General features: G+C 48.3%; 1 protein-coding gene across 2 annotated transcripts; it reads right to left on the reverse strand.

Annotated features, from left to right (window-relative positions):
* Nucleotides 1–1,089: 1,089 nt before the first annotated feature.
* On the reverse strand, nucleotides 1,090–20,855 carry Slc15a4 (solute carrier family 15 member 4). 2 transcript variants are annotated; one of them, XM_031338037.1, is made up of 8 exons: nucleotides 20,164–20,718; nucleotides 14,181–14,470; nucleotides 9,979–10,147; nucleotides 9,558–9,635; nucleotides 9,134–9,302; nucleotides 7,275–7,430; nucleotides 5,902–6,060; nucleotides 2,000–2,148 (listed from the first exon to the last, which is right to left on the reverse strand). In XM_031338037.1, the coding sequence occupies exons 1-8, from the start codon at nucleotides 20,716–20,718 to the stop codon at nucleotides 2,000–2,002; spliced, it is 1,725 nt and encodes a 574-aa protein (XP_031193897.1). The 2 variants fall into 2 exon arrangements, with proteins under 2 accessions (XP_031193898.1, XP_031193897.1); XM_031338038.1 differs by lacking the exon at nucleotides 5,902–6,060 and having other exon boundaries at nucleotides 1,090–2,148; nucleotides 20,164–20,855.
* Nucleotides 20,856–23,385: the final 2,530 nt, after the last annotated feature.

Raw genomic sequence — 23,385 nt, forward strand, 5'->3', positions numbered from 1 at the left:
AGGTTTGACTAACATGCAAGATCATTCTCAAGTGTGGGCAGCTAAATGAAACCCAAGAGACACGGAAGACAAGGCAAGAGAAAGCCACTCACTCTGCTCAGCACCAGGCACCATCCTGTGGGTGCTATGGAGACATCAGTATAGTGGGCTTCCATCAATAGCTGCTGCATTTCTCCAGGTGGAGGTGCCACTCACTGACTGTGGCTGGTACTGAAGCCAGCCTCACTCTATGCTGTATCATTAGGATGATGGATGCTCTAACCACACTCAGCCCCAGGAGCTTTGAGACAGTTCCCACAGGCCCATCACACCAGGGTCTCATGCCCAGTTGCCATTCTTGTCTCACTTAGGGTGCTCCCTGGGCTGTCAAAGCAGAGGTGCCTATGATCAGCACACACTGTGTGTGTCAGAGCACATAAAGATTCACCTCCAGTCCTGTGTGTCTACAGATCTACTTGTAGTTGGATCTTGTGAGACCTGACTGTGGAGGAGCTGGTGCTCCTCCTAAAACCTTGACATTTGCATCTGGAGAGACAGACCATAGGTGGTCATTTTGATCTATAGCTGTGCTGTTTGGGGTGTTTAATGCTGTGTATGCCCTGAGTTCTTGGCAGAGTTCCTTCTATGGGGTCGAGGGTTGCACACCATAATGGTGTGGAGAAGTCAGAGGACAACTCAGACTGGTTCCTTTCCTCCATCATGTTGCAGGTCTCAGGCTTGGTGACAGGCACCTTCACCTGCTGGGCCTTCTCACCAACCCTGGAAAGCCTACGTTATGACAGCACAAGGTGAATGATTTCAGCGCCCAGCTTCTCTTTTAAGATATAGGCGAACTTCTGCAGAACCACCCCCCTTTAAAGCCAAGAAGAGGGGTACAGTGGATGGCTTTTATCCTGAAGCCTTTCTTCCTGTTGTGTGAGAGAGGCAGAGGCAGGTTTCTGGCAGAAGTGTACTTGAACACTGTGGCTCTAACACTCAGCCAAAGGAATGAAAGGCTGAGCTGGCAGCAGCTCCTGCCATGAAAAGAAACCTGTAGGGGATGCTGAATTGATGCAGAGTATGGAGGAATCACCCAGGAAGTACTTGGTGTCATGTCTGAGAAGCTTTTATAAAATTATACAAAACACAGCAACACACAGAACAGTTTAGTTGACAAACTCAGAACCCCGAATGTCAGTAACGATACAGAGGTGGGCGGGTAGCCCGACAGCTCCCGTGTGTCCCCACTCCCCACCTGCCTCCCTCCATCCTTACTGCTACGCAAAGTCAAGTTCTTGGAAAAGACCTGCCTGGTGTCTGTGAGGACATGGTGTCCTCAGTCACCACTGATGCATGTGTTACAGCAGGTCAGTACTGCATGACCTAAGTCCTGTTGACCATGGTAACAGATATCTGAGATCGCAGCACTTGAGAAGCAGACAGGAGGCCAAGTTTGAGGTCAGCCTAATCTAATAAAAACTTCTTCATCTCAGTCAACACAACCTTCTTTCTGAGCAGATGAGTCTTCACCACTGACCCACAAAGGCCTTGGCATCAGCAAGACCTGTGACAAGAGATCATGAATGGAGCAGACGCAGCTCCTAGGGCGCTCTGGACATCAACCACACTTTCATCTCTAAAGAGAATCCTCCTAGCCCTTGATAGAAGTGCTCGCTGATCTTAAAGGAGATGCTATGAGGAAGTAACAGTAATTGTAAGGATAAAGATACCACAGCAATCAGTGGCTGCCCAGGATTCTACAAGAGAAAGCACGGCTGGCTCAGGACTAGCAGAGACCTTCAGTGAGAAGCCACATTCTCATCTCCTGACAGGCCACAGTAAGGCACTCACCACCATCATCCGGGCACAGGGAGGGAGAAGCCAGTCCAGAAAACATGCAAGATCAGAAGTTGGGACCCCAACAATCTAGCCTCAATCTGCTTGCTGGCAGTGCCCTGGTAGTTAGCAAGACCTGAGGCCTTAGAGTCTGCAGAACTTGTGAGCATGCTGGCTGGCTGCATCAGGTCCTTGTGCTGGCTGGCCCCCCATCTGTCCTGGCTCGCTGGCGGTCGTACTTCACAGACACAATGAGGAAAAGCAGCAGTGTAGCTCCCTGGATGGCGGCCAGCAGGAAGAAATAGTAATGCAGGTGGCAGCTGTTGATGTTCCCTAGGAATGAGCAGACACCTCCTGGTGAGTATACTCCATAGACAGGCACCTTCTTACTGGCTCTTGGCTGCTTGAGAGGGCAATGGGCACTAGCCACCTGCCTCTCAGGGCTCTCCCATCCTTGGTCAAAGGAAAGAGGGAAAGCAGTTGTCCCAGCTTTGACTGACGCTGAGGAAGGCTTGTGAGGTGGCGTGTCACCTCAGGCCCCTCAGAGAAGTTCATGACTTGCACTTTCTCCTCCATACAGACTATGAGAGAGAAGCTTCCCGTGCTGTTTTCTGCCCGTGTCTCACTTCTGCCTTTCTCTGAGGTGCTCTCCTGTCACTCCACTTAAAGCCATCGTCTACATTCACACTGAGTGACACTTCTGAGGATGGATAAAGCCCATCCCACATTCCTCTCAGCAATGCTACAGGGGGCTGTGCCTAGCATGATCCCGGTTTGTGGGCCTTCCCACGTGACAGGTAGCATGGAGATATCACCCCACCAAAGCCGTGATTCTCAGCTTTCCTCATGCTATGACTCCAACTATAAAGTCATTTCATTGCTACTTCATAACTGTAACTTTACTGTTATGAATTATAATGTAAATATCTGATATGTGACCCTAAAGGTCAGCCCACAGGTTAAGAACTACTGCAGTAGAGTAAGCTAGATGTTTTTTCTTAGCATCCTTGAAGTCGTGCGTATCTATAAAGGTAGCCCTCACTGCTATAACAAACACACCTTGATCTCACCGTTAGAGTAGTATCAGTTTTTACAGCACCCAAAATCCCAAGGAAGGAGGACACAGGGAGGGTCAGGGCCACAGACCGTGGAGCTCAACAGCCAGGCTGGAAGGTTGGAGCCTGTGCTCTCCTCTGTGACTCTGCCCTGTGAGGACCTGGGCCTGTGTAAAGCAGCGCTAGCTATAATGCTGCCCACCCCACACGAGCACTTCTGTAAACCACTCCTCAAGGACTACTCCAAAGATGCAAGACCAACATACATGACGGTGGCAGGATGACAGCTGGGCACAGCATGAAAGGGGCACTGAGGGTGCCACTGGCTTTTCATGAAGCCATAATGAGTTCCCACAGGTATCATTGATCGCTCCCAGGGGCTGCCGAGGAGCACGTCAGCCATACTCTAGGTGACTCATCACACAAAAGGGAACTGGTGCACGCTCATGCTGTGGCTGGAGGTTGGTGCACTTTCTGACACTTCAAAAGCATGTTCTTGTCTCTACTGAGAAGGTGAGGCTTCTTCCTCCTGATGTCCTTTTATGGTGGGCTATTTTAAACACCCTTCACTACGTGAGCAGATGCTCATGAGCAGCAAATGTCTATCATGCAACATGAGTAAGCATGACACAAGGTCCCACAAGAAGCACAAACACATGATCCACAGAGAAGGACAAAAGCCCTAAGTCTGCCCCAAAGGGGAAGAGTCTTGGTATCCTGAACTTCACAGACCAAGACTGATTCAGTCAGTAAATGGAAAACAGCTTTGCCCTTGCTCTGTTCCCAGCTCTGTCCTGCTCCCTCATGGTCAGTGACACAGCCGTCTTCTAGAACCTGTCTGCAACTGTGACAAGGTACCAATGGTGTAATCTTATGTGCAGTGGTGAAGCTGGCAAACACTCCGGATCAACAGGGTCAAAAGGGAACCTTTCAGATGAGTCCCATGGTGACTCTGTAAGAACAGAACGTGTCCTGGGCAGGGGCAGGGTGCTCAGAGAGGAGATAAGACAAGAATCTGCACTGACCTGTACTAGCAGTATAGAGACTGTGTGCTTGGCCAGCACTGGGCTGCAAGATTGCCACTCCCACATAGGGAACAGAGGTGAGTGTCAGAAGGGGCTAGAGTACAAGAACGTGTGCTATGGAAGCCTAGGGAGCCCTGAAACCTTACAAGGAATCCCTAGCCCACCAGAGACACCACATAAACTCTGGTTACCACCTCGTCTGCAAGAATGCTGACACAGGAGGGGGAGGAAGGGGTGCTGGCCTGGAGCTACTGTCCCTTCTAAAGAGACCAGGTTATACCAGAGCCTTTGCACAGCGCTGACCCCAGTCCCTACTAGAAAGTGAAAGGCTGCTAGGCACTGCTATGCGCTACCTTAAACACACACTGGCTATACAGCAATAAAGGACCTCTGCAGAGGCTTAAGTACAGCCCATCAGAAACAGCTGGGAACAAGAAGACACTAAATTATACCTGGTGGTGGTGGTGGCAGCTCACGCCTTTTATCCCAGCACTTGGGAGGCAGAGGTAGGCAGACCTCTGTGAGATCAAAGCCAGCCTGGTCTATAGAATAAGATTCAAGACAGCAAAAGTTATATACAGCCGGGCAGTGGTGGCATATGCCTTTAATCCCAGCACTTGGGAGGCAAAGATAGGCAGATTCTGAGTTTGAGGCCAGCCTGGTCTACAGAGTGAGTTCCAGGACAGCCAGGGCTACACAGAGAAACTCTGTCTCGAAAAAAAAAAAAAGGTATATACAGAGAAACCCTGTCTTTGACCCCCAACCCCTGAAACACTAAGACTAAATTAGTAAATTAAGGTAGGGAGTAGACTAGGAGTGGGAATAAGAAAAAGCAAAAGCAGGCAACTCTGCACACACAGAGTGTGTCTAGAGCTAAGCCAGTGAGATCGCTCACACCTACAATCCTAGAACTAGCACTCTCATAGATGAGCTGGTCAGGGTTGATGTAATGTCCCTTAGGGGAGCTAGAGTCCACCGCCCTCCCTCCCCCGCCATGAGGTTGCATTCCTACTTGTCTCCTAAGTAGGAATGGCACTTGTGCACTTTAAGGTAACCTTGTGAGACCCTGATTGTGGACTGGTAGGATGGCTCATCAATTAAACATTTGCCATGTAAGCCTGATGGCCTGAGTCTGATCCCCAGATCCCACAGGGAAAGGAGACAAATGACTTCTGAAAGCTGTCTTTCACACATGTCTAATATGTGCACATAAAATAGCAAATGTTTTAATAGTGTAAATAGCTAGAATCCTGTGATGACCATCTGGGAAAGTCTGCACCATGCAGGCTACTCTACTCCAGGGACATCACTCTCCCAAGGGGATGAGAGCAAGGGCAAGCCCCAATGCAGCTGGTTGATTTTACAACTGGCCTCATACAGCTACAGAGTCAGTTACAAGCACCCAGCAAGGTGGGGGAAGGGAATTTTGGGCTTCTGAGCATTACCCCAAGATTCAAAGGAATCTAACTCCAGGCGCTGTGAATCCCACAATTTCTAGACAAAACTTCCTGCCTTTCCCGAAGTTATGCAATAAAAGTAGATTAAGTGCTACCAAGCCAGGCAAATGCTCATAGTACAGACTTCTGCATAGGGAACATGTACTTATCTAAAAGGCAAAGGTGGTTGTAGCCCCTGGTTCACACACAGCACTGCAGAGCTGCCCAGACCAATAGCCAGAAGCCCCCTCTAGGAGCAACAGACTGACCAAGAACAGTGCTCACTGACAAAGCACTACCCACCCTTCTAACATCTGAAAACCAAAACAAACAGCCAGGAACCAAAATATAAGAGCAGGCTGACACAGGAGCTGACACGCAGGTCTCACTTCTCACCCAGCTCTCAGAAAGTGCTAAGCTAGATATAGCAGCTGCTGACAAGGCACTGCTACTCTACACAAACTTCAGCAGGGTTTGCGCTAGTGGCCTCCTGGACAGACTGCATCTCCACACAACCCACAGCAACCGCAAGCACTCTGGTTTTCCACCCCTCCAGACATCAAATCTCACCAAAGTCTGTATGACTGCTCATCCACCCAATGGCTTTGAGAGACACCAGAGCCAAAAGTCCTGAGCCCACAAAGGACCCAATGCCAGAGAAGAAGAAGAAGAGTCCCATGATGGCGCTCTGCATGGACTTGGGGGCAGCTGAGTATGCAAATTCCAGACCTAGAGAAAAGGAAGTCACTTAGATCACCTTGGTCATCCTGAGCCAGCTTCCCAGTGCCCTGCTTCACAGTATACATGGATCCCAATGGGGTGTGAGCACTCTCAGGAGGACTGTCCTTAAAAACACACGTGGTTGCAGAAGTCAGCATTAGGTGTAGCCACTCATCCTCATGAGAGCTCTTACAACACATCCAGGAAGAGTGGCACTCTCACTTGTGAGATATTCTAAGAAGTTTTGTCACAAGACAGACATGGTGTCTCATACCTGAAATCCTAGCATTCAACAAGCTGTAGCTAGAGGATTGCTGCAAGTTTGAGGCCAGTGAAGCTGCAGTGTTCGATCCTTTCTCAAAATCTCCGTTAAGGGGCTGGAGAGAGCTCAGTGTTTAAGAGCACTGGATGCTCTTGCAACAGACCAGGGTTCTACTCCCAGAACCCTCTCGGAGGCTCACAACCAAGTGGAACTCCAGGTCTAAGGGATCTGATACCCTTTTCTATCCTCCGTGGGAACTTGTATGTATGCAGTATACATACATATATGCAGGCAACACATAAAATGAACAAATCTTAAAAAGTTAAGACTTGAATGGGGTTGGAGGGAGGCCTCTATAAGGATCCTACTTCATCGCTAACATGGCATAATAGGTTCAAGCATCTACAAACTTATATTCCCAGTGACCAGGCAGGGCAAAGATAAAGGAAAGCCCATTGTCAGTAGTAACAGAAATCTGCCAGGATTTGGGAGGTAAGGTGGCAGCATGCCTCCTGTCTTCCCACTGCTGCAAGAGCCAACCTGCCCCAAGCCTTGTCACCGCAGGGTATTACTAATGACAGTAGTCCATGAGAACAAGCTCTGTAAGTCAGCTTTGCTCTTTCATGTATGTAAGCCTGCACCAGCAGCACAGCTGTGCTCTGCAAAGTTTGGGGATACAAAGGTCTAGCAGAAGCCATCCACAGTGACTTCCCCCTCATTACTATGGGACACACAGGGCAGGGCATGATGGACTTGTGAAAATATCTTAAGGAACACTGATTTTGCACAAGAAAGGGAAGGAAGCCTTAGCCTGAGGACTAAGGACTACTATTTTTACTGGGTCAAGCTCTAAGAGACAATTCCCCGCACACTCTCCCACACAAAGCACCATGGTCCTGCTCGGCACAGTGCAGGCTATAATACAAACAAGCCCAGATGCTACCAGCATCCACAGTCTCACCTGCTATGCTTGCAAATATCTCACTGATGCCAATGAGCACATACTGTGGGATCTGCCACCAGATGGGCAAGTCAGCAGCATGGTATACAACACCACCAATGGTCTGGTTGATGGTCTTCTCCTTTACCATGTCCAGCCTTTTACTCTCCAGGATTCCTAGAATTAAGAACCAAATTAGTGTAGCACTTAATACTGACATTAATCTAAGTCTGCAGTGTATTACAGGAAATTTATCAACAATCCTGAAAGGTGCAAGCAAGAAAGGAGAGTAACCATGACAGCTTCCTAGGCAGATCCCAGTCATGTCATCCACCGCTTCTTCACCAGAGCATTTTATAGATATTCACACTGATTAGTTTCACCCTCAAGTTTCTGGACCACTCATTCTGTTCACCTTTTTAAGATTGCTTTATTTATTTAATGCATGAATGCTCTACCTGCATGTATACTTGCATACCAGGAAGGTTATCAGATCTCATTATAGATGGTTGGGAACCACCATGTGGTTGCTTGGAATTGAACTTAGGACTGTAGCAGGAGCAGCAGGTGGGTGATCTTAACCGCTGAGCCATCTCTCCACCCCCAGCCCCTCATCTTTTTAAAACTGGGAGGATGTGTGACTAATGGTCACTGGAGGAGAATGAGATTATTTCCTTAATGCATAGCCACTGAGAAGTTACCCATGCTCCTGTAAGCAACCGAAGTCTCCAAAGACACCGCCATAGGCATATACATAAAAAGAAAATGCTGAATTATCCAATGTGCAGTCCTTGAAATAAATGGGCCCAAGTCTCTAGACAAAGCTCAAAAACTTGCCTCAGTTCAAGACAATAAAAGAGAGGCTGTAGGCAGAACCAAAATAAAGCACAGAATGCTGAGGCCCGGAGGACAGCATAGCAGGAACATGAAAGGGAAACTGGGACACAGCACACTGGAACCCTCAGTACAAAGCTAGCACCACCATGCCACGGTAACAAGAACCCCCAAGCCCTCAACACAGGATCTCCCTCAACTCTACAAAACAAGTCACCACTAACAAAACCACAAACACAAACCTCAGAACCAAAGTGAAGTGCTAAAAGCCCCAGGTAACTTTCAGATCAGGTGGAAATCAAAGCAAAGTTCTGGCCCAGTGACATAGTTCAATGGGGGAAGGCAATGCCACCAAGTCTGATGACCTGGGTTTTATCTCTATAACCCACATGGTTGTGGTCTGCACACCTCCTCCCCCATATGCATACAAAATAAAAATGTTAAAGTAATAAAGGGGGGTGTTTCAGTAAGCATAATAAACATGGTATAGCTTTAAGGACAGGCAAATCCTTGGCATTATTATTTTTCAACATTAAACAAGAAAGAAGGGCTGGGCAGATGGCTCAGCAGTTAAGAGCACCTGCTGCTCCTAAAAAGGCACACAGATCCCAGCATCTTCAGCAAACAGAAAGAATGGGGGAACAGGAGTGGCTTAGGACACTGTTCCATGCTGTTCCATGCTGTGGCGTGGGACCCAAGGAACTAGCTCTTCAGCTGTTGAGACTTTTGTTGGGAGCGTCCCAGGAGCCTGGAACAATCCCACAAACCCTTTTTCTCCATGCTGGGACACTGTGCTTTCACCAACTGTGAAAGTCAGATGCCTGCACAGAATCTCCTCCTCTCATTCCCACTCCACACCACGTGTTAGCCTGTGCAGGGCAAGTCTATTCAGTCCAAGGATGAAGGCTTGTCCTCAAGAAGAAAATGACAATTGCTGAAGTGTCACCGGCTACCCACAATACACAGCATAACACACTAGCTTCTGCATGCTGCAGAAGCCACACTGGGAGAGAGAGGAGGAGGTGCCCAGAGAAGTAGTGGCTCACCTGCAGCAAAGGCAGAGCACATGACGAAGAACATCCCCACGGCAATCCTCTTCAGGGAGGATGGGAGCAGGCCATGTCTCCTCAGCACTGGGTCCACTAGCTTGTCCTTCAGTGGGATGAGCAGGAGGATGAGCACCGCATCAAACATGGTGAGCCAAGCTGCAGGCAGCTGCACAGAGCATGGCGTTAGCTACAGTACAGCAGTTCCCCTACGACCCATGCATGACCGCCAAGATGCTTCAACTAGAGATGCTGACTGGCAACAAGTGTGCTCTGAGCTGGGCGAGGGCTGAATCTGACAGTACTAGTGTTTAATGGCACTGGCCAATCCAATCTCAGCAGGCTGTAACTAAGCAGGAACTAGCTGCAGTGACAGTGTGGCAGCTATGTGCTGCAGCTGCACTGCCACCTCCAGGTCTCTTACCGTGTGATGGGTGGTGGTGATACTTGAGATTTCTGGAATCTTCAAATGAAGACTCTGTAAAACATATGTGGTCTGCATCTGGATAAAGAAAGCAGACGGTGCACGTAAGCCAGCAGGGCCTCTCCAAGTCTATGCACACACCCTCCCTCCTCTAGCTGAGGTGTAGCAACTCCTCTCAGAATCAGACATGGGAATTATTGAGTCACACCATACAGTCTCCTTGAGACAAGCTTCCACGCAACCAAATGAGAAGCTGGGGGGTCCAGAAAACCAGAAGCACACCAATTCTCAGCTGCTTCTTGGGAAAGGTTTTGTAACACAAAGCAGCCAACCTGAGTCCATGACTGGAAACTATGGCAACTGATGGACAACCCTGAGCCCTGCACTGAGACATCAGCCACGAGGCTAGGTCAGCACTCACTTGGAAATACACTGTCCAGTAAGGAATCAGAGCCAAGAACACGGGCACAATCTTGACCAGGGCTTTCACGTCTTCCACTTTGTCCTCTGTGAACGGCCCTCCACGCGACATCTTACATGAATCAAACAGACTGTGTTTAGAAGATTGCTGAAAGATTCCAAGGCCTTCACTTTGGGAAACAAAATGAAGGAATTAGTTTACTTCCACCCCCGGTGACGATGCTCTGGTAACAAATCATGTCTGGGGTGGGAAAGTGGCTCTCTGCACTGCCTACTCTAAGTCCTATTATGACTAACTGTGCATAGCACACACAGCTCCTGTGGCTGTCCACGGGACCCTTGGAAAGGATAACTTTGTCCACTATACCCACAAGGGGGGCGGGGTGCGTCTCAACCTCATGCAGCTCCACAGAGCAGCAATGTTACCTGGACTTCTATCCAGCTAACAGCAATCTGACCAATCCCAATTTTTCTTGTGACTATACTGGTTTATCAAACAGGTAGACACTCAAGGGACTAGAGGGTGCTCTGATGGCTGGAAAAGCAACATCTGCCTCTGGGATGAAGGTCAATCTAGAGTAAAGAGCCATGATGAGCACTACACTAGGATGATGGGAAAGGAACTCATCATTCATCTTTATCACAAGCCTTGGAAGTCCTGCAAGGCTCTTACTGACCCATTTCAAAGAGGAAGTAAGGACACAGGTTAGACAAGACCTGTGTCAAGATCTCAATGCTTCAGAGTTGGGGTGAGGACTGGATTGAGGCCATCTTGGCTTACAGGCGCATGCCTGGACAACCACACCTCATTCATCAACACAGTCTTTCCCAGCTGCACGACACCAACAGAAACTCTAAGAAACCGCACCATTCCCTGCATAACCAAAACCAACATAAGACACTTAACCCCACTGAGAGCCTCCCAACTCCAGACTTTGGAATGGCAGCTATCTGCATACAAGTTTATAATGCTAGGCCTGATTTCCCTAAACTGTCACATTTTAAATTATTTGAATATTTTTCCTATTTTATATGTGTGGCTGACGGAGTATATGTATGTTTTGTCTTTGGAGGTAGGGCCTCACTAAGGAGTCCTGGCTGTCCTGGAACTTGCTACAATATAGACCAAGCTGGCTTCAAACTCAGAGATCTACCAGTCTTTGCTATAATTAAGAGCATATATCAACACAACCAGCTTGCCTGCATATATGTCAAGTATACTATAGTGTGCCTGGTACCCTCAGAGTCCAGAAGAGGGCAATGGAGTCCCAGGAACCAGAGTTGTGGAAGACCTTGGGTGGTGGGAACCAAATCCAGGCCCTTTGGAAAATCAGCAGGTACTCTTAACCACTGAGCTGTCTTTCTGGTCCCTTATTTTTATTCTATAAAGCAGATACTCTTAATCTATGTATTCCAAGTTGGAGAAGATTGAAAAACTAAACCCGTAACTTACTCAGTACTTCAGCCAAATTCTGCTGAGGTAAATACCTGCTGCCTGTGCAGTATCACAGAGATAGGTGACAGAGATGCTGAGTCACAGGTGCCTACACTTATTTCTCTTCATTTGAGGACATCCCTAACTCCTTCAAATTCCTATTTATCTAAGGTCCCCATGTACCTGATACAGACAGACAATGACGAGCACATGGTAAGTCTCTGAAACACATCGATGCCAAGAACCAAATCCCCCTAGTACCACAGCTCTCAGTGCTGTGCTTCATTAAGTTACTTTAAAGCTAATGAACCAGGGTGTGTCTAAAGCAGTGTCCTCAGCCTGTGGGTCTAGACCCCCTTGAGGGTTGAATGACCGTTTCACAGGGGTCACATATCAGATATTCATGTTAAAATTCCTAACAGTAGCAAAATTATAGTTATAAAATAGCAATAAAAATAATGTTATGGCTGGGTGGTGGTGGCGCACGCCTATAATCCCAGCACTTGGGAGGCAGAGGCAGGCAGATTTCTGAGTTTGAGGCCAGCCTGGTCTACAGAGTGAGTTTCAGGACATCTAGGGCTATACAGAGAAACCCTGTCTCGAAAAAACCAAAATAATAATAATAATGTTATGGTTGGGGGTCAACACAACCCGAGGAATTAACTGTATTAAAGCTTCCCAGTCACCAGGTGAAGTGGCACACATGTAATTCTAGTGCTGAGGAGGTTGATGTGGAAGAATCACTTAAAGATAGTGCAAGTGCAGAGCCAGCCTGGGCTACTTGAGATCCTGTCTCAGAAAAAAAAAAAAGTTTCTAGTCCACCTGCATGGTTAGTACTCTATGCTGTGACATAGGTCATAGTCACAGACAAGAGCCCACTGCTCCTCCTCCCATGAAGGCTGTGACTCAGTTTCCCTTTACCTATGTGTCCACATGCCTGTGTGTTCAGGCTCTGAAAGGCTAGGTGGACTTGTCAGAGACTCCACTTGAAGTCATTGAGAAAAACAAAGCCCCTAGGCCCGCTCTATTATAGTATGAGGACATGATGATGTGAACTCAGACCATCAGGTCTCATCTAAAATCAGCACCACATCTCCCTCCAAACACATCCACAGAGTTGACACACGGGAACTGGGTCAAGAGTCAGACCCATGGGAAACAGGTGTGTGCCACTTCCTGGGCTCTTCAATCCTGCTCCAGGCATCCCCAGTAGCAGCACAGTGGCATACCTCATAGGTACTAGGCTGCTGAGGGCCTTGCACACCTCAGTGTACTGGGGCCTCACAATAGTCCTGAGAGCAGTCCAGCTCTCTTAGGCAAACATCAAAGTCAATCACCCTAATATTAGTCTCTGAACAGCCAGGGCCCACAGCACATTAATACAACTTAGCTGCCTTTCCAACTCTTGTCGCTTAGTTTTGTCCCAGACACTTCCAAAGCTGAAGCTCAGAGGAAGGCAGGCTGTTCAATCTCACTATTTCTGTGCCATGTGTGCACTGAAACCCCACAGGTCCTGGAGCGATGCTGGCCCCTGGCTGAAAGGCTCTCATCAGGGATATCTGCTAAAGGCATTCCTGTCCCCACACAATCAATCTAGATTAGAAGCAGGTAAGGTCCACAACAAAACTTCTGTCTGACAAAGTAAGGTCCTGGCAAAAGCCAGGGTATGCTAGAACTGGGTGATGTCCAGCTTTGCAAGTTCAAGTGTTAGTTCCCCTCTAGACAGGGTCTGAAAGCTGCCAGTGTACACAGCCTTCCAGCAGGTCCATGAAGGGAGTTGGGACAGTCAGATTTCACCCAAGGGACTCATGTACCATCAGCAGAGTCACAGAAGTCAGATCTGCCACAAAAAGGCTTCTAGTACACCAATGTCAGGGACAGACAAGCACACAAGGAGGTGTGCACATTACCCTGCAGAATACTTCTGCAAACAGGGCCATCCCACAGGAAGCCCTATGGACAAGGAATCTACCTCTCTCAGTAACTACTGGGAATCCTTAGGTTCAGCAAATCACAGGGAGGGAGCTGACCACCAATCCCTAGACCTTGGTTTTTCTATGCCTCGACTGCTCTGGTGGCTACAATACTACAGTCTCTCTTATATCACAACCACAGTCAAGTAACCAGTTTTCTATACATAGCAGCCTGCAAAAAACATAGAAGCATCTAAGTCCTTCGTAGGATGATTTCTAGACTTCATTAATTTACACTGGGCAGAACCATGGATCACCATCAGTAGAAGAGGGGACAGAGCTCAGAAAATGGCTATTTGTGAAAGTTCCAGGCTTGGGACCTTCAGCACTAAGGTTATGCAAGCCCCATTCAAGTAAGGGTAAATGGGTTATCAAGAACATCTCAAGCTATGTTTATGTGTCCCTCTATTACAAAGTAGATGGCATAGCCCTGAATGAGGGAAATTGTGTTGACCAATGTGAGAGAAACAGCTTCCCTTTGAGACAAGTACCTACAACATGCATAACAGCCTAAGTTCTCGTTAGCATACTTCTGTGTCTAAAGCACACAATGTCTCCATGAATCTTCTGCAGATCTCTACCTTCAAAATCTGCTACCGAGCAGCAAGGCACCCTCATCCATGTTGGCAGTGAAGAAGTTGGGCAGAGTATTGAACTCAGGGCTCTGCTATCCTAATGGAGGGGTTTACACCACACACTTCCTGAATGAAGCTGGCCTGAAGACCAGACACAAAACACAGCCCAACCCTCAGCTGGGACTTTCTCTGCAGGGAGTAAGGAGTTGTGTCACTCACCCACTTCTCCGCTGCCCTCCTCTCTGGGAGCAGCAGCTGTAGGTCAGAATCCTGAACATGTCAGTGAAGGCACTGCCGTCAGGAGGCTTGGTGATGAAGACACTCTGGCCACAGAGGAAGACCAGGAAAGCAATGGCCACACAGACCGTGGGAATCAGGTAGCCTGTGAGAAAGCTCACATTCTGCTGAATATATGCAATACCTCCTAATGACAGGATTGCTCCCAAATTAATGCTCCAGTAAAACCAATTGAAAAATCTCCGAGTGGCTTCTGGACCTCGATCTTTAACCTAAAGTAAGAGAGAAGAGAAATGCATAAGAAAATGTGGTCTTCTACACTTTCCATTTTCATATGTAATGACCTCCCAAGCACCCACAGCAGCTATTATGCCCTGTCACCACACCTACCTAGCACCTGATCATCTACAAATTGAGAGCAGATACACAGGATCTCAAGTTCTTGCTCTTTCTGATGGTAGGACAGTCAAAATGCTGTTTACAGATTCAGCCAGGCTCCTGACAAAAGTCATCTCACACTCAATCCCTCCAGAAGCTGGATGCCTCTCCAAATGCCAGCAAGTCCTAGTGCTCAAAGTAAGCTGACCACCTAACATGAAGCCACTGGGAATGATCCTTGAAACAGGGTCCAGAACCACAGCCTGGCCAGTCTAGGCCTGCAGAACCATCTTGGACTACCAGGAGCATACATGGTATACTGAGCTCCAGACCTAAACTTAACACAAGCACTATGAAAGCCTGCCAACAAGCTCTGGCCCCAGGCATAGGAAGGCTTGTTTGGAGGCAAGGCATCACTCCTGCATGGGGTCCAAGCACCAGAGTCTTTGATAAGCTTACAACTAAGCTGTGAGCACAGTAAGAGAAGCACGAGGTAGGTAGCTTTAGATTAGAAAGGTTATCCAGGCCAGGCAGTGGTGGTGCATGCCTTTAATCCCAGCACTTGGAAGGCAGAGGCAGGTGGATTTCTAAGTTCGAGGCCAGCCTGGTCTACAGAGTAAGTTCCAGGACAGCCAGGGCTGCACAGAAAAACCCTGTCTCAGGGGGGAAAAAGAAAAGAAAAAAAAGAGAGAAAGAAAGGTTATACAGTGGTACACACCTATAATCCTAGCATTAAAGAGACAAAAGCAGGGGAATCATCAGCTGAAGCCTGGCTGAGCTGCACAGAGGATCTCATCAACACATTGAAGAAATGCTTAAAATTAGCCCCAAGTTGATTCTCCCCTTTAGCCTCGATGCAACCCTTCTGCAGATCCCACCTGTCTAGTGGCTGGGCCAAGGCAGGCCCAACCTTGCTTCTTCCACCTGTACTGTTTACATCTACCATGAACACTATGAGAATGGGCCCAGTCCAACTCAGCATGATTCTGGACAGCTTCATTTCACAAATTCTTGAGCAAACCCACAGCCAAAGACTGATCCTGAGCACAGACACATACTTCACCAGCCTCATCCTTAATGGATGGAAAGGGTTAAAAACTGGCTCCACTGTACATCTGTCTTCTGGTCCACAGAGCAAGCTCCTCCGCCTAGTAATAAGCTTTAAACAGTAACAAAGCTACCAAGTATTAAGGCTTCTGCTTGGCACTCACGGCTCCCCATACAATATTTAAGATTAAGGTAAGGGTGCAAGCTGAATCAAAACTGAGTATCCCCTGACAATTATTGAACTCCAAATGACAGCACTGCATTGGCAAGTCCTGTGTTTGAATTCAGTTAGAGGGTTACAATCACATCAAATTGAAAAATCCAAGTTGTTGGTTTGTTCTTTTCTTTTTTCAGGGTTAGGGATTGAACACAGGTTCTTGCAATGTTAGGCAAGTCCTTTACCACTAACTCCATTTCCAGCCCCCAAACTGATCAACAAACCACAAGCATTTTGTTGTCCTACACGTCAGTTCTCAACAAAGGCCTCACTCTAAAGGTGGCCATCACCACAGAACAGTTTATATTTAGTTTCTTACAACTGGGACACAATGTCTTTAAATGCTACCCAATTGTGGATATCAATGTCTATGACCAGTGGAGGCAGGCCAAAAGAAAGAAAAAACGTGAGCAAGAAATAGAGAAAATAAAACTCAAAGTATACACACATATACTCTATACACTGTATATATAAACACCACATACACACAGACATGTCACTGTTTTAATAACCTTGAGAGAAAAGAGGCCACTTTAGACAAGAAACAAAAACAAAAGCACACCTCTTTGGACATGGGATCAGTTACCTAGGTTAGTCTCAAACTCCTGGGCTTGTATGATCCCCTGCTTCAACCTCTGGAGCAGCTAGAACTCCAGATATGTACCACAATGTCCAGCACATTACAGGGCACATTACAGATACTAGCTGAAATGTCCCAGGCCCTTCCCATTACACAGAGCAGGACTACACACATGTTCCCACATTCATAGAAACAGCACATCCTACAAAACAGTAAGGGAATATTTATTCAATTGACCTGACATACAGGCCTTTATAGTCCTTATGTCCTTTTGTGAACTTGGTGGTCTACTGACTTCACTGTCCAAGGGTTACCAGCCACAGCTGCTTCATAAACAGAGGCCTACTCCCAGGGCTTCAGTAGCCACAGAGCAGAAAACTGGGCTGTCACATGCCTCTCTGCCCTTGGCAAAAAGCCACAGCTTCCCCATGTACCAGTCCTATGACATCACCACATGCCCTGCCAAGACTGATCAAACTCGTCATATGCCCCAGTCAACGCCCCTCAAAAGCACCAAAGCCAAAGGGAAAAGAGACGCCAGCAGGGCAGAAGGGACCGTGCTTTATACAGGGGAAAGCTATCAGATACCCAGGAGCACTTCTCAATGGAACAAACACTATCCTGAAATCCTGACCAAATCTCTGCTGGGGCGAAGAATGCCTGCTGGATACAGAGGAGTCAGACCGTAAACTAAACCAAACCAGGGCAGCAGCACTGTCTGCACAGTAGCTTCTTCCTCTTTCAGCTATTTTTAATTTTGTTTTCAGTGCTTGTTGGTTTAGGGTCTCGAGTAACCCAGGCTGGGCTCCAACTTCCTATGTAGCTGAGGTGGCTTCAAACTCTGGATTCCCCCAGCCTCTGCCTTCCAAGTACTGAAATATAGACAAGCATCTAGCACTCAGTTTACTTTTTTGAATAATCACCAATCAAGAATGACATGACCTTTGGCAATTAGTAAGCACTATGAAAAGTAAAGGGCAGATGAATTCTGCCTTAAAACAAAAACCCATAAACAAAACAAAACCACTACAGAGCCAGTCACTTGACACTTGGCTGTCAAGTTTCTCTAGGGTCCTGGCATCCAGAGGGTCTCTTCCCAGGATTATAAGTGTGGAGATCCTGGAGACAATAGCCCTTACACTGAGCAAGAGCACCTACTCTTACCTACAGTGAAGTGTGCACACTGCACCCACTCAGTGACCCTCACGGGAGCCATCCAGCGGGTCTGTCAGAGTGCGAATCATTGATCTAGCATCTACTGGAGAGCACGGACTCTAAGACACACACACACACTGTCCTAGCTGTTCCCTTAGCACCTGCTAAGCAGCTGGGCTGTGACAGTCACCCCATGCACACTACAATCAAAGCTTCCTCAACTGTATGTGTGTAAAACTTGGCAACAGTGACAGGCTTATGAGTGCACAAGGACTAAAACCTAATTCAGAATCCAATGTGCAGTGAACCCAAGATGTTCCTGGCAGTCCCGACTGTACAAGTACCACCTGCACTTCACACTTCACACACTGACATGTTTCATGATGCCAACAAATGCTGCCTGACACACCCTGGCTTCATTTGAGACCAACATGCTATGAGCTGCACTGTTCCACTGCACAAGAATGTTTTTTCTGTTCTTACAGAAGCATAATGGTCTAATTTCAAAGAGCCATTAGGATACTTCTGTATCAGCCACCACATGTCAGCTTTCAAAGATGGAGTTACTGTCTCTGGATTGTTATCAAGTTACATAAACATTCATCTCATTACTATACAAATTGGATTCATCTTTAATAAATGGTAAAAGAACTGTTTTAAAATAATAAATCTTGCCAGGCAGTGGTGGTGCACGCAGTTTGAGGAACACCTTTCAGAACTCCAGAATTATCAAGTAGCAACTATTTCTTCTATTTACATTTTACTTGTATGACCTACAGTCTTGTTCTGCAGCCCATAATATGTTTCGTGGCAACCCTCCTGCCTCAAATTCTTAAAATACTGAGATCACTACTACTTCTGATACAGTTGAAATTGTGTCCTCTCTGAAATGGCCAGCCCTGTAAGGAAGACACCATATAAACACCAGTCCTACATTCTTGGTGCTACTCTGAGCAGATGACTTCACTCCACTGACTTCAATTTCAACCTCTCAAGGATCAGTTTTGTACCAAGACCCAGGGCTCACCTTCCCTGTTGCTCACAAATAACCCTCTAGCACTCCCTACAGCCTCCCTCCCACACCGGAGCACAACCCTCAGTCCAGGCCACTGCCTCCACTCTAGGGCACACCTCTCTTCAGACCAGCTACAGCCTGAGCTCTTACCCTCCTGCCACACAACACAGTCTATGACAGCTATCTGCAATCTTTCTGAAACAGGACAACATGTATTAGGTTTTCTGAGTTATCTAGCCTCTGCTTTACTCAGTTTTACAGCTCCACAGGAAGCAGGGGATGAGTAAGCAAGAGAGAATGAGACTGTAAAAAGCTTTATCCAGAGAGCCTGACACTCAAACCCCACATAATTTCCACTGCTTACAAAATACTCTATTTGCATTTGACCACTAGAGCCATTCTTAGCATGGGAGTTCCCTAAAAAGGGGAAGCAGACCAGATGTGGCACTCAGACATTTGCAGATCACTTCTGCTCTCCACAGCTCTGGCTCCCTCCTCATCTCTTGTTCTCAGATGTCAAAGTAGCAGCATGATGCTGGTCTTTCCCACCCTCCCCACCCCAAAACTTACTTAAAGCAGTGAAGATGGAAATTAAGTGCTTGCCTGTAACTTTGTAAAAAGGGAAGCTGGGGCTGAGACAGTGCCTTTGTACATGTCTTTCCTTCAAATCACAACTTCAACCTTTTCCCTTTCAGATCTCAACTCAAATGACTCCACCAACACAACAGCCCTTCTCCTTAAAACCACAATGGTCATTACATCATGAATAAATCCCACCTCAACTCTTCCTTACCGCTCAGATCACACCTGTTTATACAGCTTTCTCCTGTCTATTCGAGGACTTCCACCCACACCAAAAAATAAAAATAAATTTTAAAAAAGCTCCCCCAGAGGAGAGGGTGGGTGTGGTTCTCTCTGCTCCTACAGTCCCCTACCAGATGCAAGAGCAGATGTGGACAGTGGTGCGAGGGGGCAGGGTGTGTGTGTGGGAGGGGGTTTACTCCCTCTTACTCAGTCCTGAACCTAGTGCCAGGTGTGACATGGGTTCTACTCATGGGCTTCCTCCTCACATGGATTAGAGGGAGGTCTTGCTCTTCTTCCTATCCACTCGGGTGCTGGGTGGGGCAGATGGGTTTCCTCCCTACTATGCAGAGCAGATCTCCTTCCTCACTTCCACTAACGGAGAGGGATCAGAGGCTGGGTGGCCTTCTTCTCTGCACTACAAGGGAACTTCCCTGGACTGGGAAGTTCCTCTCCCTCGCCTTAACCTTTCTCTAGATGTGAGGTGCAGGTCTATGGGTTGGGGAGCGTGGTGCGTAGCCCTCTGCTTTCCAATCGGTCGCGCACAGATGCAAAGTCAAGTGGGGATGTAAGTTCAGGTGTTTGGGGTGACTCCTTTCTTCCCATCAGTGAAGAACCCTGGGGGACAGGGCAGATACACGGGGTACCGGGACAGCCCTCGTGTCCCCGGCGTCTCGGACAGGTTGCAAAGTCCAAGTTTTGGTTCAGGTAGGCGTGGAGCGCAGGAGGTGCAGGCACAAAACCGGGAGGACTCGAGGCGGGTCTAGCTCACCTGATCCGCGCCGAAGGGCGTGATGTTGGCCTTGACCGTGGCCACACCGAGTCCCACGAGCACTAGACCCGCGAAGGTGGCCGGTGCACAGCGGCGCGCAGCGGCATCGGGACACACCGCCGTCCCGTTCGGGAAGGGGGCCGAACAGTTGCGCACGAGCTCCGGGCGCGGGTCCCCGCAGAGAAAGGAGCGCGAGCGGGGCGCCGCCAGCAGCGGGAAGGCCAGCATGCCCAGCAGGTAGAGCGCCAGGCTGAGCAGGATGGCGCGCGCCCGGCCCAGCCGCGCGTCGGCGAGCCAGCCCCCGAACGGGGAGCCCAGGTAGGTAAGGCCCATAAAGAGCAGCAGCGCCTGGCTGGCCTGCGCGCCCTCCCAGTTGAACGGCGCGCCATTCAAGAACAGCACCAGGTTGGCCGTGACGCCGTAGAAGGCCGCGCGCTCCAGCAACTCGGCCAACAGCACCGCCCCGCACGCCGCTCGCCGCCCCGCAAACACCCCGACCGCTGCCGCCGCCGCCCCCCGCCGCGAACCTAACAGCGGCGCCCGCTCGCCCTCCATGGCTGGTTCCCTAAGGAGCCGGTGGCCGAACTCTCGCGAGACTGCGATTCCCCGCCGCCTTTCTATTGGGCAAGCTGGGGGCTTCCGGTTCCGCCCCGGAAATTCGGCGGAGCGGGCCTTTCACTTGGCCGCGGTTTGTTGAGGTTCGTGGAGGTATTGTGGTTCCTATTGCTGGAGGAGTTCCACTGGGAAACTGGAACCCTATGCTACGAGGTTCCGGCCCCAAACTAGTGTCCTAATCCAGGTCACCCGGGTCTAACTCTCCCCTCCTGCCCTCTCCTCAGGACCCCAGAGTCAAGTATAACAGCCGTATTCCTCTGACAGTCTCGGCATCCTCTTCCTCTTCTCTGTCTCTCACTTTTCTGTCTCCTCTTAAGACAAAAATTGCTAAGATTTATTTATTTTATATATAATTTTTTTATTATTTTAAGGACTGGAGAGATAAGTCCACAGTTGAGCACTGGCTGCTCGTCAGAGGTTCTGGGTTCGATTCCCAGCACCCACTTGGTGTCTCTCAACAATCTGTAACTCCAATTCCTCGGGCATCCGACACGTTCTTCTGGCCTCCTGGGATACTGCATACACATGGTGCACAGACCTACATGAAAGCAAAACATCCATACACATAAAACTAAACACATCTTTAGTGGCACGTGCCACTAATCCCAGCTCTTGGGAGGCAGAGGCAGGCGAATCTCCATGAGTTTGAAGCCGGTCTAGTCGACACAGTGAGTTTCACCAGGGCTACATAGTGAAGCCCTGTCTCAAAAAAAAAAAAAAAGTAAAAATAAAATTGTTATTTAAAGTCTATAACTGAGTCTTAGTCCTGCTAGTAAGTAAGGTCTTGGAGTGTTTGTTAAAAGACTGCTAAGACTGGGCCAGTGCGACGGCTTACCAAGTAAAGGCTTTTGCTACTCAGTTTGGTGATAGCCTGAGTTATATCCCCCCGGAGAGCCCCACATAATGGAGAGAGAGCAGACTCTGTATGTATGGCCACACATACACACAAAGGCAATTAAAAAGAATAGAAAGGCTGCTAAGCTAAGCATGACATACTTGAGCAAAGTCTGTACTGGAATGATAAAGATAATAAAACCATTTGGACTGAGTGAGCGGGTGACTCACTGTGAAGTGTAGATGTGCAGTTTGGATAGTACTAAACTAACCCAATGAACAGTCTCTTCAGGGAAATGCAGAGCTAATGGCTTGGAGGGGCCTTAGAGTTAAGTGTGTATGTGTGTGTGTAGGAATTTTAGGCGGTGCACTGAGGTCCCTGAATTTGATACTTTGAAGATGGACACAAACCCAGCATGTAGAATATCCTAGTGTGCTCATGGTGTTGGAGGTGGTGGTAGGGAATGACCCAATGGCATAGTTAGCCTCAGCTGTCAATTTCACACACACACACACACTCACACACACACACACACAAGGGAAGAGGGAACATCAGCTGAGGAATTGCCTCCAACAGACTGGCCTGTGGGCAAGTCTGTTGGGGCATTTTCTTGCTTGGTGACTGATGTGGGAGGGCCCAGCCACACTGTGGGTGATGCCATTCCTGGGCAGGTGTCCTGGGTTGTACAATGAAATCTGAGCAAGTAAGCAGCATCCCTCCATGGCCTCTGTTTCCATTCCAGTCTCCAGCTTCCTGTCTCAAGTTCCCACCCTGACTTCCCTTTCTGGTGGATTATAATCTGAAAGAAACACTTTCCTCCCCAATTTGTTTTTGGTCAGTCACAACACCAGAAATCAAACTAACAACAAATTAACACAAATTGTAAGATCCTACTTCTTAAAAGTGAGTGCAACAGAAACTTGGCCAATCCTTCCTCCCACTCAATCCCCTGATTGAGTCAGGGCACGCTAGCCTGGGTCTAGTTTTCCCAGATGCCATTGCCGCAGGGCTGGGTGTGAAATGCGTTTTGACTAAGAATCCAACAAGAGTCTTGGGCCCCGTCCAAGACTAAGACTTTAGAAGTTCAGTGAGCCTCCACTCCACATGCTTCAGGTCCCTGACCTATTGTTAGGAATCTAGCTGCCATGCTGCAGAGGTAAGCCTGCTGGCACACACAACACACATAACTTAAAATGTTTTCTTTTAAAATGACTTCGACAATAAATGTACAACAAAGAGACCATGAATTTGAAAGTGCAAGATTGGAGGAATGTATGGCAGAGGTGTTGGCTGTTGGCATCCCTCACAGTAGAAGTGGGTGGGGTCATTGAGCCCTCCCTGGAGACTCTGACCACTCCCCTCTGCCCCTTCCAGGCAGCCTTGTGTATATTTCCCGCCTAGTTGTGTGTGGTTGTGTGGTCTCAGGAGCTGCTAGAGTGTACAGACTCTAGAACACCCCCATCTACACTATGGGACGTCGCCCATGTTGGGGTAAGACTTTCTCTTACGGCCACTTTGGGTCAGCCACCCTCCTGTCAATAACCCCTCACGCATGTTCTGTAAGCAAGCCCAAATCTCATTGGATCCCCAAGTTAGACTTTTATGGAATCATTCTTTGATTTGTCATCGCTGCTCTGCACAAGGAAAAGGGTGGGTATTTAAGACCCTCCAGGTAAAGAGTCCCCAAAATAGCATGTCCCAGCTGCTCAGCCTCGGCACTCAAGCCACTTCTGCTTTTCAAGACTTGTCTACTTCCCCAGGGAGTGACCCCG

Source organism: Mastomys coucha, unplaced genomic scaffold, assembly GCF_008632895.1.
Source record: "Mastomys coucha isolate ucsf_1 unplaced genomic scaffold, UCSF_Mcou_1 pScaffold22, whole genome shotgun sequence".
NCBI classification, from domain to species: Eukaryota; Metazoa; Chordata; class Mammalia; order Rodentia; family Muridae; genus Mastomys; species Mastomys coucha.